We start from the raw sequence: 14,689 nt of genomic DNA, 5'->3' as shown, positions 1-14,689 counted from the left end.
TTCAGAACAGCCACCCCAAATATGGCACCTGGGCGCACCTAGTATTTCAAGCTGAAGAAAACTGAGAGAACTGCAGAAGCAGGAAGGTCACTCTCTGACTCCCTCCCTTTTCCCCTGAAGTAGGTAACAAGACCCTCATTAATATCCTTATCTCTGAAGACACAGGGACACAGAAGAATCTCAACAAACAGGACTTGCTAAGTTTCCCCTAATTTATTACCATTGGATAATAACCTTTTGTTCTCCAATCATGCTTCTGCACAACTGTCCATAAAAATTATACAGCTTTCCCTGTTTCTTTGGGTCCTCATTTCTGATGGCTGTCAGGTAAAATTTTTATCAATTAAATTTGTATGTTTTTTTCTTAACGTGTTTTTCATCATAGGGGTCTCAGCCATGAGCCTTGAGGATGGGTGAGGAAAAGATCTTTTTTCTTCCCTATAAATGAGACTGGGAGGCATTTAGATTTAGGGATAAGGTTCTATGTGTTTGAATCTCCTGAAAAAAATAGCTACTTCCCATGTAGGTCCTCTTTCCAGGGGCATTAATCCTCCTCTTTTGTGCCCCGAGAACTGTATATACCTCTGTGGAGTTGATTATGTTCAGTCTTCCCTGCTACACTGTGTGGTCTTTTAGGGTATGAAATCTCTGTATCCTAAAGCAGACACTCTATAGATGTGCCCAATGGATGAGTTACTATAAAGAAATGACTGATCTCATTATTTGTACTCATATCACATGTGCTCTTTCATTACTGTTTCAAAATTACATTTCCCAATAGAAGGTCTTGATCTGGAGAATAGGATAGCAGATTTTAGTGCTGGAAAGAGATGCAGAGTGTGTATGAGAATAAAAGCAATGTTCTGGAATTCAGCAATGTGTTGCAAATAAAACATGCTTAGATGGAGACAAAAACCAGTTCTCATTTTCTCATAAGTAGTTACTCTGTTTCAATAGTAGGGATCTAATTTATATCCATCTTCTTTTATGGAAGTGTGACTATCCAGGGAGAAACTATAATGAAAATACTCTTGATAAAATTGAAAAGCACAGTTACTGGAAACAAGGACTGTAGAATAGGAAAGAAGCTCACAGCTTGAGGTTTGACTGTATATGGGAATTAAAATATAATAGGTATTTAATGCCATAGCAAAAAAAAAAAAAAAACTTTCAAGGAATTACTGTCAAAAATCATCCAAATGTAAAGTATTTAGTAATGCTAAAACCTTTATTCAAATGATAAAATCTTATGGTACTTTATATAGGCCAGAGAACAGCAATTTTTAACTCTAGAAACAGAAGCTTGAGACTGGCAGATTTTATTACTGAATTAGCTATTTAGTGGGTTTTCAAAATAAGATATCAGAGAGAAAAAAAACAGGCATCCCAAAACTTCTATATTCTGAAACTGTCACATGCTTTGAGTCCGTCTCTCTGAATAATGCAGAAAGTACTTACATTAGGCCTCAGCCTGGCCGCCAGGTCATAGTACTTCTCAGCTGCTTCATTGAGGCTAGCCTGCCTGTAAAAAAAGAAAAAATTCAAACTATATCATTTATTTAAAAATTACAGATAGATGAACATTGTACAGAAAAATAATTTTTTAAAAAATTCTAGTAACACCAATGAAAGAATAAGTTGCCCAAGCATAAGAAGACCATTAAAGATTGAGTGTTTGCATTGCACCGATTATTACATTTATAGCATTATAAAGAGTATCTCAATATGATCCTAGCCAGTAGGCATCCTTATTTTAAATTTACTTATTAAGAATTAGAAAAGTTATTCTTTTTCCAAGCTAGTGCAGACAATATGTTATAGTGCTGGGATTCTCCAATGTCAACATGATGCCCCAGAAAAATCTTGATTTTTAAAATAAATTGTCAAAATGAATAATTAGTTGGTTTTATGAAAATAGTGAACATTTGCAGGATTCTAAAAATTCTATGGATGCCATTCTCTCCAGTTCAGAGGGAATCTTCCATTGTGTGTAATCAACAGGAAAAAAAGGGTGGGGGGAGATTATCCCTCTCCTTGCTGTTTGACCACCAGGGTAGGCACATAACCTCAGCTAAGGGGATGCTCTCGCTTGTGACTTTCATTTCTCAGTCAGTGACAGAGAGATAAAAGGATGGCCAGAATCCACTCACAATGGTGGAAGCAATGGGGCTATGTCCTGGCCAGACTGTTCTTGTAAAGAGCTGCTACTTGTATATCTTGCTTTGAGACCACAGGGCTACCTTGTTTCCTGCTGATTCAAGCTCTCTAGCCCCTCATGAATTCTGTAGTTCCCACAGCCTTCGAACAGCCAGACTCAGTTTCTCTTGCTTATAGCCAAATCCTATATGTAGCATGCTTGACATATGCAAACACGATGCACACTGAATTTTACAGATAAATTTCTTTACTGCCTATTCTTGTGATTCACAGCAAAGACCTAGATGCAGCCAACTCCTTAGCAGAAGAAAACAAATGGCAGACTCCTGAGGATTTCTAGCTGGTTAGTCTTCAAAACACCTATGTTTTTTATTTTATTTTTTATTTTAAAATATTAAGGGAGTACAAATGTTTTTGTTACATATATACCTGTTAGAATGCTTAACCTGGGGCTTTTAGCATGCCTGCTACCAGAATAATATTCATTGTGCCCAACAGGTAGGTTTTTACTTCTCATCCCCCTCCCACCCACCTCCCTTCTTGTTTCTGATGCCCTTTACAACTCTTTGTGCCCATGTGTGTTTTTTCATTCCTGAGATACTTCACTTAGGATAATTGTCTCTAGTTCCATCAAGTTGGGGTAAAAGACATTATTTCATGCTGCTTCAGAAGACCTTCTAAGATGGCAAGTAATAAGATCTAAGAAACTCTTGTAGGTCGAGCTAGAATCTGGTGACCCTATTTGAGCGGAATAGAGGAAATGCTAATGGAAAGTGCTACCTTCAATTTCAGATGATAAACATAGCATAACTATGTTGTGGCAGTAGTAGCCAGTAATGCTGGCCGGGGGTCCAGCAGTTAAAATGGAGTAATGTCCTCTTAAAGCTGTGATGTTAGGAAGCTTCTGAAACAAGAAGATGACAGAGAGCTCAAGAATAAACAGGAGAACACAAAAATTAACTTTCTCAATTAGAAAACTATATTGAGGTTTTAAAAGAGAAGGCTAACTAGCCATACCTACAAAATTGAATTTGCACTTTGGTCAAGCCAAATGAAAACTGTAAAGACATACCCCATGCAACCATATAAATTACAGAAATAACTAAAGATAACATGTCTCTGGAGAGCAGGACATATTTTTCTAATTTTTAAAGGAAAAATAATTTAAAACATTGCTATTTTTAATGGAGGTTATAAAGAAAATAAAAACCCTTGACCTAAGGCTCTACTGGACCCATGACATATTACAATGTGCTGTTGCAATTTATATTCTCATAAATGTTAAAGCTCAATTACAATATGTCAAGAAAATACTTTAGTCTGGTATGAAACAGTAAAAATTCCCTCACTAGGGTATTTAATGAAGGTTCTCTCCACCAAATTATAGAATCACTTTGGTTCATATTCACTTGGAAATTTGAACCAGAATTCATTAGGTCATGCCCTGGAAAGGTTTTCTCCAGAGGAAAATAAAAAGCACGGAGGTAGGAAATTAGAGTAACTTAATACTACAAAGAAGTAAGTTACTTTGAAGCAAGATCAACCAATAGATGTCTAACATGAAAAGTATAGCTATCATTAACATTCATCTTTATGGATATTCGATTTATGAGGTAGATAAGGATCAAAAGAGAAACTGGGGAATCCATCAGATAAAATGCCTTGAAAATAATAATCAACTCAATTTAAAAAATGATTTACCACCCCCAAAAACTGTTATTAGTTTTTAATGTCTTCATATTCTTCAGTGGTTTAATTCTCAAAGGAAATACCTAGTTTAGAATACTTACTTTCTTAAGCTAGAAGTAAAATCGATGAAATTCTAATTAGATTAAAAAAGTAGGATTTACTGTATGTCATCTAACCATGAAAATTTTCATTCTAGGACTTTGCTTCTAATATTAAACAGTCTTTATTAACTACTAATCAGCAGGCATTTATGGCAGCACATGCAAGACTGTAGGGAAATGAATATGTCAGTTCCACCCACAGAATGCTTTATATTTTTGTTTTATTCTCTAGACAAGAGAAAAACTCATGAGAAACTGTTCAATGCCCATTTTACTGTGTATGCTATATTTTATACTACCCTCTGCAAGAAGTATCCTTAGAGTACTTAATAAATCTTAATTGCACAGATGCCTTAATCATTAATCAACATTCAAAAAGTAGCAAATTTAGCAATATTCTGCCAGTTGCTTAGGGGATTCTACCAAATGTCATCATGAACTTCAACATGAGATTGTTAAGAACTCATCACAGAAATCAAGTTCTCAAGACTATTAGGATAAGCCTGGTTAAAGCAGAAGATAAAATACACTTCTACTGCATACTCTAACCCTTTCTTTCTTCACTATTTCTTTTCTAGGACAGAAAATTTCTACTCTATCCAGGAATCGATCATTTCATTTACCAGTTACAACAATGCCATGAAGCAACTGCTATTATTAAACCACATTTTAAAGATGAGGAAATGCAAAAACAGTGCCAGACACTTACTCTCTTACTTCCTGCAATTTCCCATTTTTAGGAGATCACAATGAGATACAGAGAGGAACCTAAGTTTCCCACATGTCCAAGTGAAAGACTCAGAAGGTGGGTAATGGGGAAAGCAGTTGGCTCCGCAAGAAATCTCCCAGGCCAGATGTAGACAACCTTGTGTTCTGGCCACAATACACTTTATAAAGCCAGAAATGAGATGGTGAAAAAGACAAACCACTGGTACCAGGAAGCTACAATGAGTTCAGATGGGCAATTTCCCCCATTTAACATGCCACCCTATGAGTCAACATTATGTCACAAACCTAGAGAATGAAGATTTCATCACCATGCCAACAATGGTTAATCAACTACAGACCCAAGTTTGAAAAAAGCCCACATGGTATCTGTGAACTGGATTGTGAATTAAACCTTAAATTCCCCGCCCCATCCTCCCCCCAAAAAAATCACTGGACGAGGCTGATTCTATTTTGAAGGTCTTTAGATTCAGGCTTTTCTTTGCCATCAGTGAAAATGTAGGCTCAGATCAAAAACAAATAGTAACAAAATTCACAAATTTCACCATCTGCATACTGCAGAATTCTATTTTTGTACATGGTGCCATAAAACTTACATCCATTAAAAATATATATTTCATACATCTAATTCCTCTCTCTGGTGTTGTTTTATAATAGAATAGTATATTTTGGAACACAGGTTTATGGCCCAATAGTCTTATGAGATGTATAAGAGAAATTTGGGAATCAGTTATGTTATAAAAAAACAACTTAATATACTATATGAAATGTTTGAAGAGAATCTAATTAAAAAGAATCATAAGCATCTACATTTTTATGTATTCTGTGAGAATTATAAAATTAAAAATTGCTAAATGTAAAATTACTTCCTTGAAAATAAATAAAAATTCTAGTAGCATTTAGAAGACTATTTAATCACAATTACTAATAGCTGTCAATTGTCCATTTGAATTAAAAATTAATATGGATGATAACCACTGTTTGATTCATATGAAAGACAGTATTTTATTAAAGTCTTGGTAATTATTTTCAAGGATGACTTATTAACATTTTTTCTTTGTTCATGTAACACAATAGTAGAGGGAAACAGTAGCTGAGTTTTCCTGGATTCTTGCCAGGAACTGATGCTTAACTTTAAGTTACTCAAAGTAGAACTAAACTTTAATTCCAGTTGATAAGCTATCCAGTAGGAGTAGAAGTAGAACTGAAATAAATGAGGGCCGAAAAACGTACAGAAAATCTTAAAATAGCAATACCAGTCACACATACGTAAAAACAATGGAGCAGAAAAGATCCTTACAATGAAACTCCTACAATAAATTGTTTATGGCCACTAAGCCTTTTTAGATGAAACCTTATGTCAAGGTCCCCCAAATGGCTGGTCTGACTTGGGGGATGGGGCGACAAGGGCAATATACGTCACCTTAACTTTTGTACCCCCATAATATGCTGACATAAAAAAAATTCTGAATGAAAAGGATAGAGAGGTAAACAAGAAATGTAGCAATAAAAGAGGAAAAGACTATGCTGATAATGTGATTTTATAAAAGGTCCCTCTGAGTTAGAAATGTCTTGATGCCCCATCAAGAGTTTGAGCTTCCTCTTTCATGCCCTCAAACCATTCAGGGGCTGCTGAGGACAGAGCTAAACCTACGTCTAGAATGTTTACGTATGATGTGTACTGGAAAGAATTAAAAGGCAGGAAATGTATGCTGGCAATGTCAACTATTACATTCACATATAGCAAATTACCACTTAGGTTTTGTAAGGTTTGGGTGGGGAGAAGGAGTGGAGGGGATGAAGAAGAGAAAAGGCAGGATAGAACTTGCTTGTAGTGGTGGTCCAAGAACCATCATAAACATCACCTGGGACTGGTTAGAAGCATAAAATGACAGGTACCACCCAAACCTTCTAAGTCAGAATATCCATCTCAGTAAGAGCCCCAAGAGATTCACTTGCACATTAACAGTGGAGAGCCACGGGGTGGGAAGACGTCCATCTTCAACTTCATCCACCATCCCACTTTGCTTTAAAGAACTTATAACCAAGCCATTACAACGTGGCTGAACTGAGACCCTCTAGACCATAAGTTGGCAGTAAAATATAACTAATAATTGGAAAATCCAGTCACTTTTGAGTGGTTTTGGTAAGATTGGAAGTGTTAAGGAAGAAAATACATGGCCTACAGGGCTTTGGATATATATGTATCTCTCCAAGATACATACACATACACACACACCCCCACACAATATCTGATTTGAGAAAATTTGATTCTGTTCTTTTCTCACTTAAGAATTTAAATTTTATGTCACTTCCAGTAGAATTTATAAAGAAGTTAACATTTGTAAATTCTATTTTCAATATATTTAATTACATAACATTGTGTTGGATGAATACAGAAATTATAAGATAATGATTTTTTCTCATATATTCACTCTACATTTTAGAAATTAGGGAAGCAATTGCAACCAGCTGGTATAGTGCAGTTTTTTTGTTTTTTTTTTTTCCTATAATACCTTGGGGAGCAATGATAGCTTAGAACCTTAGGCCTGTAATAAAGGAAAGTGCACACTTACCTACACTCTAAGTATGACCCATGTTAGACACTGTATCATGATATTTCTAAAAATGTCATATTCTTTTGAGAACATGAAACTGAATTCTCTCTCCCATGACTCTGAATATACTTTCTAAAATTTACTGTCAAGGGATAATTTAGCAATACTGGAAGGGTCTTACTATTAATATTTAGTAACTTACTGTTACTCTCTGTAAATCCTTTTCTCCATTGACAAATGTAAGAATCACAGCTTCTGTGTGGTCACTCAGTTGTAAAACGCAAGGGAGCCAACATTGCACAGTGAGAATAGTATCATACTTGGCCAGAACACATTAAATTTAAATCCCAGCTTTAACAACTGTGGGAAATACTGACTCTGAGCTGCAGGATCCTCATTTGTAAAATGGGAATATTAGTGTTTACTTCACCGATGTTCAATTAGAACTAAGAGAGTGATAGATATAAAGGGCAAAGTATAATCTCCGGCAGACAGGAGATGATTGAATAAATGCTACCTTTATCCCTTATCCTGTAAGTAGATTAAAAACACAACACATACACACAAAAACCTTCCGCTAGAGCCCATGAATGCTGTGAATCAGGTAGTTTGTTTTCAGTGCCTCTAGATTTCCTCTCAAGTATCAAGTATCTTCATGGGCTGTCCAACGTCTAGTTCTGGGAAAAATTTGAATAAATCCATTCATACAAAATGCTAATAGAAAAACTGATTCAATAGTTTCTGTCACACCTCTATAGACATAACTCTACTGTGTTCTAAACACTTTAAATTCCTTTGATAATATCCAATCTTTTTCATGCTCTCATCTGGAAGCATCTTGTACTTTTTCATTTTAAGTATTAAAAATGTCACTATGTATTGTCAATGTTCATTATGTGAGCCCACTCAACATCTGTGATCAACCTCCCTGTAAATACATAATTGGCCACAATGACGATTCCACCTTCCCAAGCAAGGCAGAAGCCAGGAATTCACTTATCTTCTAGTTTCCTTCAAGTATATGACTCAGGTTCCACCAATCAGCTGTCATCTCAAGAGAATGGCATTCGGAAGCAAGCATAGCAGGAAACAGCTACGCCCAGGAGAATCATCTTCTAATGACTGTGGTGCATACTCTGCCTGGTTCCTTGTGGGGGATGGCGGCACAGCTCCTGTTCTGCAAAAGCTGCCAAGCCCTAGGGAAGGTTTGGTCACTGTGAATTACTCCTGGTGTGTAGGGCAGAGCTCTCACAAGCCTGCTGAGAGAGTCTGTGGGCTATAGAACACTCTTTGTTAAATCCTGTTTCTTCATAAACTAACAAGAGTGAATTCTTTAGTATGTAACTGAAAACTGTGACACATGAAGGCAGTTTAGGAATGGACCTATTTTCATCAATTTGCTTTCAATATGACGATTGAAAGCCTTCATCCTATCTTGGAAATTTTTTCTATTTCTTGAAAATTGCTCATCTACTCTATATTCTTTCAGAAATTTCTGTTTTTATTAACATTTACATATACATAAATAAAATTATGTAGGTATATATGCTATATAAAACTATACACACATATATGGTGTAATTATATACACATTTATATAGATATAAATAAAACTATATCATACACTATATATTAAGTATATACTGTGATGCATATAAAACTATGTATACTATACATAATTATACAAAATAATTATGAACTTATATCCTATTAATATATGTAACTAAACATATATATATAATCACAAGCACAATGTGTGTGCATGTGAGTTCTCAATATATCCTTCAACCTTTCATTCTTTCAGTCATCATTTTCATGATTTTAGTATTTTCCTTTAGTTTCTGGGAAAGTATAAGTTTCTATTTACATTATTAGTCTACTAATTGTACACTGCCTTCACTGCTATTAAAAATTCAGAGATCCTATTAAGGTCTTAGTAATCTTTTCCAATGTTATGATAGTCTTTCTACCTACCTATTTTATTCTCACAAATATTTTGTATTAAGTTAGGTTATACTGTGGTAATAAAAATATTCTAAATCTCACAGAATTAAGACAACAAATTGAAAAGCTTCCACATAGCAAAGGAAATAACACAGTAAATAGACAACCTACAGAATGGAAGAAAATATTCCCTAACTACATCTGATAAAGGTCTAATATCCAGAATCTAGAAAGAAATCCAACAAATCAGCAAGAGGAAAGAAAAAAAAAACACATTAAAAAGTCGGAAAATGACATGAACAGAAGTTTTTCAAAAGAAAATAGACAAATGGCTAAACACATGAAAAAATGCTCAATATCATTAATCATTCAGGGAAATGCAAATTAAAACCACAATGAGATATCACCTTACCCCTATCAGAATGGCTACTATTAAAAAGTCGTAAAACAATAGATGTTGGCGTGAATGCAGAGAGAAAGGAAGGCTTATACACTGTTGATGGGACTGTAAATTAGTATAACCTCTATGGAAAATAGTATGGAGATTCCTCAAAGAAATAAATATAGACTTACCATTCCACTCAGCAATCCCAATACTGGGTATCTAACTCAAAGGAATAGAAGTCATTTTATCAAAAAGACACCTGCCCTCCAATGTTTATTCCAGCACAATTCACAAATGTAAAGATGTGGAATCAACCTAAGGGCCCATCAATTTATGAGCGGATTAACAAAATGTGGTATATACATACACCGTGGAGTACTACTTAGCCATAAAAAGGTATGAAATGATGTCTTTTGCAGCAACTTGGATGGAACTGGAGACCCTTATCCTAAGCAAAGTATCTCAGGAATGGAAAAAGAAACACCATATGCACTCTATAATAACTGGGAGCTAATTGATGGGCACAGAGAGATGTAAAGGGCATGGGAAATCAAGAAGGGGGAGAGGGAGGAGGGGATGAGTGAAAACCTACCCATCACGTACAGTGAACATTATTCAGGTGATGGACACCCTGGTAGCCCTGACTTAAGCATTATATAAGCTATTCACGTAATGAAAACATTTGTACCCCCTTAATACTTTGAAATTAAAAAAAAAAAAAAGACAATGAAGTTTACTTCTCACTCATTCAACCTATCCAATGCAGGTGAGAAGGGAGGTTTGACTTCCTTTGGTAACGTCAGGGGATCCATGTCTCACAATTTCCAGGTGAGAAAAAAGGGGAAAACAGTCACTCTTACAACTTTGGCTGAAAGTGGAATAAATCATATTCACATATATTTAATGACCAAAATAAGACCCAAGCAGGCCCTCAATTTTGATATAGACAGGACAGCGCAATCCTGTAGTTCTCAAAGGTGGAGGGCCCAACATATTTGGTGAATGACATTAATACTACTCTTTCACACCACAGAGTGTTCTTGTGTATCACCTTGTAACAGGAATTTAGAATTGTTCTAAGTGGCTCTTTTGTTTTTAATGTACATCTGCTCACTGAAGGCCCTTTATTTTGACAGCTGATTTGTCATTTTTAACTGCCAAATTAAAATCATACATTTAAAAACTTTCTATTATCTTCTTTTACAGAGAAATATCTATATCTATTTCTTAGAATTGAAATGAGTCTATTAGAAATATCTCAGATTGCAAGCCTTTTGAATTTTCCAAGAAGATAAAGATTTGTCCCTTGATGGCTGACCTCACTTCTTCCAATCCAATTCCATTCAGATGAAATGATTTTTTTTCTTTTTTTTTACATTTGTAATGAGCAGTTTTTTCCCCATCAATAGATTCTTTAGGTCATTTCATTGGGAGTTTATCAAAAATGGGAAGTTAAATCAATATGCTCAATCCATGTCTTAAACTATAAACTTTTCCTACATTGCTGACTTTTGATATTAGATAAACCATTGACCCAGCTAACCAAGTCACAACCAGGAAGACAGCCACTCTTTCCCTCATATCCAACTGGTCACCAACCTTGCCAATTTTGTCTCCTAAATATCTCTCAAAAGAACATAGCTCTTGAGAAAAGAATTAATGTCAAATTCAATTTAGAACTATTTGGCATCCCCAAGGGACACTTTACATGTAATATGAAATAAGCAAAACCTTGATAGCTAAACATTTTGATAAAAATGAATTCAAGGGGAAACCAATAACCTTTCTTATTCTTTTTGACAAGCAAAGTCCTGAATAATCTTAACTAATAAGGAAAGAGATTGGTTTTCAGCTTGTACAGTAAGCACTCCAGAAATAACTTGACTTTGACAGAGTTGAGAAACAGAAAAGCTAAGTAAAAACATTCATGGGGACTGCTATCAAGTTGAGTAGTATATATAGTCAGGCTGTCGTGGTTACACTTGCAGTTAATAGAGGAGGGTGCTGACTGACTCCAACTTAATGGGGAATGAAGACTGTGGAAAGCTAGAGAAAAAGGTTCTGGAAAATTACATTTATCGGGTGTCGGGCAGGTGGGGGCGAGGAGGAGAAGACAGGTAAATGCACACTTAATGGGTGTGGTGCACATTGTCTGGGAGATGGACATGCTTGTAGCTCTGACTCGGGAGTTGCAAAGGCAATATATGTAACCTAAACATTTGTACCCCTGTAAAATTTTGAAATAAAAATTTAAAAATAAATAAATAAAAATGAAAGAAAAGAAAAATTTATAACCCAGTGATCCCAACAAAAGAAAAATAAAAGATTTCCACATCACCAGTATATAATAAAAGCGTTCCACTGGTTCTAGCATTATGGTAACTAAGAAAAAGTTAAAAGTGATATATTTAACAAGGACAATTTTTGAAATATAATGGATTTCCATTGGTAGACCCTGAATTCCATATACTGATTTAATATGTAGCGAAACGCCTTATTGATGAAACTATCTATTATTATCAAGATGAATTAGACTACAGAAATGTGTGCTTTCCCATCCTTGCAAATGGTTTATTATGACTAAAAGCATAGTGTTTTACTCATGAAGAACAAAAAGTCCTCTTCACTATAATAGCGCCTAACCTTGCAATACAAATTAAGATGTCTTTTGAAAATTAGCTTGCACTGAAGGCTCTTGCACATTGGCTATAGTGTATTTTATAAATACACCAGTGGTCAATTGAGTTCTGTGTTCTCTTTGTAGGTGTCAGCTTTCTTGAGTTCATCATGAACTAGGTGCCTTAAAAACATTAATGTGGAATGAGGGCATCCAACTAAAACCTCACAGTATACTTTTTCCTCTCAACCAGGCTTTAGATTTCTAGAACTTAAAAAAAGCCAGGTAGGAGGCCATTAAGATATAGTTATAATAACAATCTCAAATTATAAACTCAAACAAATCTACAAAATTTGCTTTAAATATTGGTTCCTGGGAGACAGGGGTACCTGGAGACATGTGGTTATAAAAGGACAACACAAGGATACCTGTGGCGATACTTGCGGTGCTGGAACTTAACACTGTATTTTGACTGTGATGGATAAATAAACCTCCATATAACAAAATTACATAGATTATACAGATACACACACTGGGGTACAAGTAAAACTGGAGGAAACCCAATAAGGCCAGTGGATTATATCCATGCCAATATCCTAGTTGTGATAACGTACTACAGTTTTACCAAATATTACCATTAGGGAAACCAGATAAATGGTAAAAGGGAATCTCTCTATATTATTTTTTATAACTACATGTGAATTTACAATGATATCAAAAAAAAAAGTTTTAAGAAACTAGTTTCTCTACTTTTCTCAAAACTGATTTTAAAATCATCCAAATGTGAACTAACTTCTGTTATTTACCTTCATTTTTAAGAGTAACCTACATAATTACAAAGCTATCCCTAGAAGCCAGGCACAGAGACCGCAGTGTGGATGCCACTTAATGAGGTTAGGTAGGGATTTAATGGAGTGAAATTTGGGTAAGTGTATAAGAGAAGAGGTACATATATATTGTTAACAGGACAAATAATGCTTTTGAAAAAAATCTTATAAATCATTTGATAAGAAAGTTTCTTAAAGACATCTTCCTTTAACCTAAAGCACCACTTACAGATGCACTAACTCTCTTTATATTCACAACAAAAACCAATGATCTGCCCTTTTTTTTTTTTGCTATTATTGTAATTAGCCTTTGTAATAACCCTTCCAAAAATATAAGCTCTAAAGGTCTAAAAAATGTTTTGTTTCAAGACAAAGCAATAATACTTACTATAGAGACATTCTGAGAATTTCATAGGCCTTAAGTATATTTGTAGTGGATAATCCTCTTCACTATCGAACAGTAAAATGCATCCACATGCCACATTCAATATAATTAACATAAAAACACAAATATTAAGACTAATTGACATAATGTTTTATTTTGGAGACACTAGACACTTAATAAATTCAATCTGCTGTTTTCTTTTGTCTTTTATGACCAGAATTTTCTGGAGAGATGAGAAAGGAGGTCATATGCTCTATATATTGTGCGCATAGACTATCATGAATAGTTCTAATTTATACATGGTTAAGCAGCATGTTTTACATTAAGAACGTGAAATATGGTGGTACAATAGGGAAATTCACGTAATTCATTGCTTTCTCAAAGCCAGGGCGTTCGTCTTTTAAGGTACGGTAGTAAAACCTAACCTGAGCATGTGTGCAGCATTGAAGACAACATCAAACTCCAAGCTGTCCAGTTCAGCAGCTTTTTTTGCCATCTCAGCTGCTTCTATGAGGCGGCCTTCTTCCAGAAGAAATTGACCTGCAAAGTATGAAAGCCAGTGAGCCTCAACTCAGAAAATATTAGTGCTATGAAACAATAAAGCTGCTATTAGAGAAAAGTAAGTACAGTGGTAAAGGTTATTTGGAGAGAAAATTTAATAACATGCTCATTATTTAGACATTTTTTGTATGCCTTTCTCTTAATAGTAGGATGTTGCAAGGCTTCTATTTGGAACCTTAAATTTTCTTTTTCTTAAATTCTCTGTAGACTACTTAAATGAGATGAAAAAATTTAAAGATACATTACAAATATGAGTTGATTTTTACTGGTAGTGCTGTATAACAGCTTCTGTCTCTGATGCATGTGTATAAACAAGTGTGCCCATATTGAAATATATTAATTTCTTATATTTGAAAAATGCTAAAATTATTGAGAGAACAAACATAGGAAGATAGGTTAAACATTAACTCACTCTTCAGTATATTAAGTAATAAAAGGATAAATATGAACAATTTCAGATTTTTGCAATTACTCTCAGGTTAGCTCTGCAAGGTTAGAATTATTGCAGATAAAGCCACATAAATCTTTAAAATTGCACCTCAAGAATTGTTATATAATGCTATCCCAGAAACATATTGTAAAGGTAAAGAAAATGACAAAAGTTGGGCCCAATTTTAAGGCCACAAATATACAGAGAAAACAGGCGGCACTTCTATAGCTAGGGATTTATTAAGAGCAAAAGTAATGATGTTAAGCCTTATCTGATAGGGATATTCAAATAACAATGAAATCAAGAGAT

General features: G+C 34.8%; 1 protein-coding gene across 2 annotated transcripts in view; it reads right to left on the bottom strand.

Moving 5' to 3' along the window:
- Window positions 1-14,689, bottom strand: part of TMTC2 (transmembrane O-mannosyltransferase targeting cadherins 2) — a 365,840-nt gene that overhangs the window by 53,184 nt on the left and 297,967 nt on the right. For both annotated transcript variants that reach the window (XM_069491843.1, XM_069491844.1), the window contains 2 exons: window positions 13,815-13,929; window positions 1,459-1,522 (listed from right to left, as the gene is read on the bottom strand). In XM_069491843.1, the coding sequence (XP_069347944.1) occupies window positions 1,459-1,522; window positions 13,815-13,929 (179 nt within the window). The remainder of the gene's footprint in view (window positions 1-1,458; window positions 1,523-13,814; window positions 13,930-14,689) is intronic.

Source organism: Eulemur rufifrons, chromosome 16 (genome assembly GCF_041146395.1).
Source record: "Eulemur rufifrons isolate Redbay chromosome 16, OSU_ERuf_1, whole genome shotgun sequence".
In the NCBI taxonomy this organism is placed as follows: domain Eukaryota; kingdom Metazoa; phylum Chordata; class Mammalia; order Primates; family Lemuridae; genus Eulemur; species Eulemur rufifrons.
The sequence above is the reverse complement of the archived record's forward strand: the minus strand, read 5'-3'. Positions and strand labels throughout refer to the sequence as shown.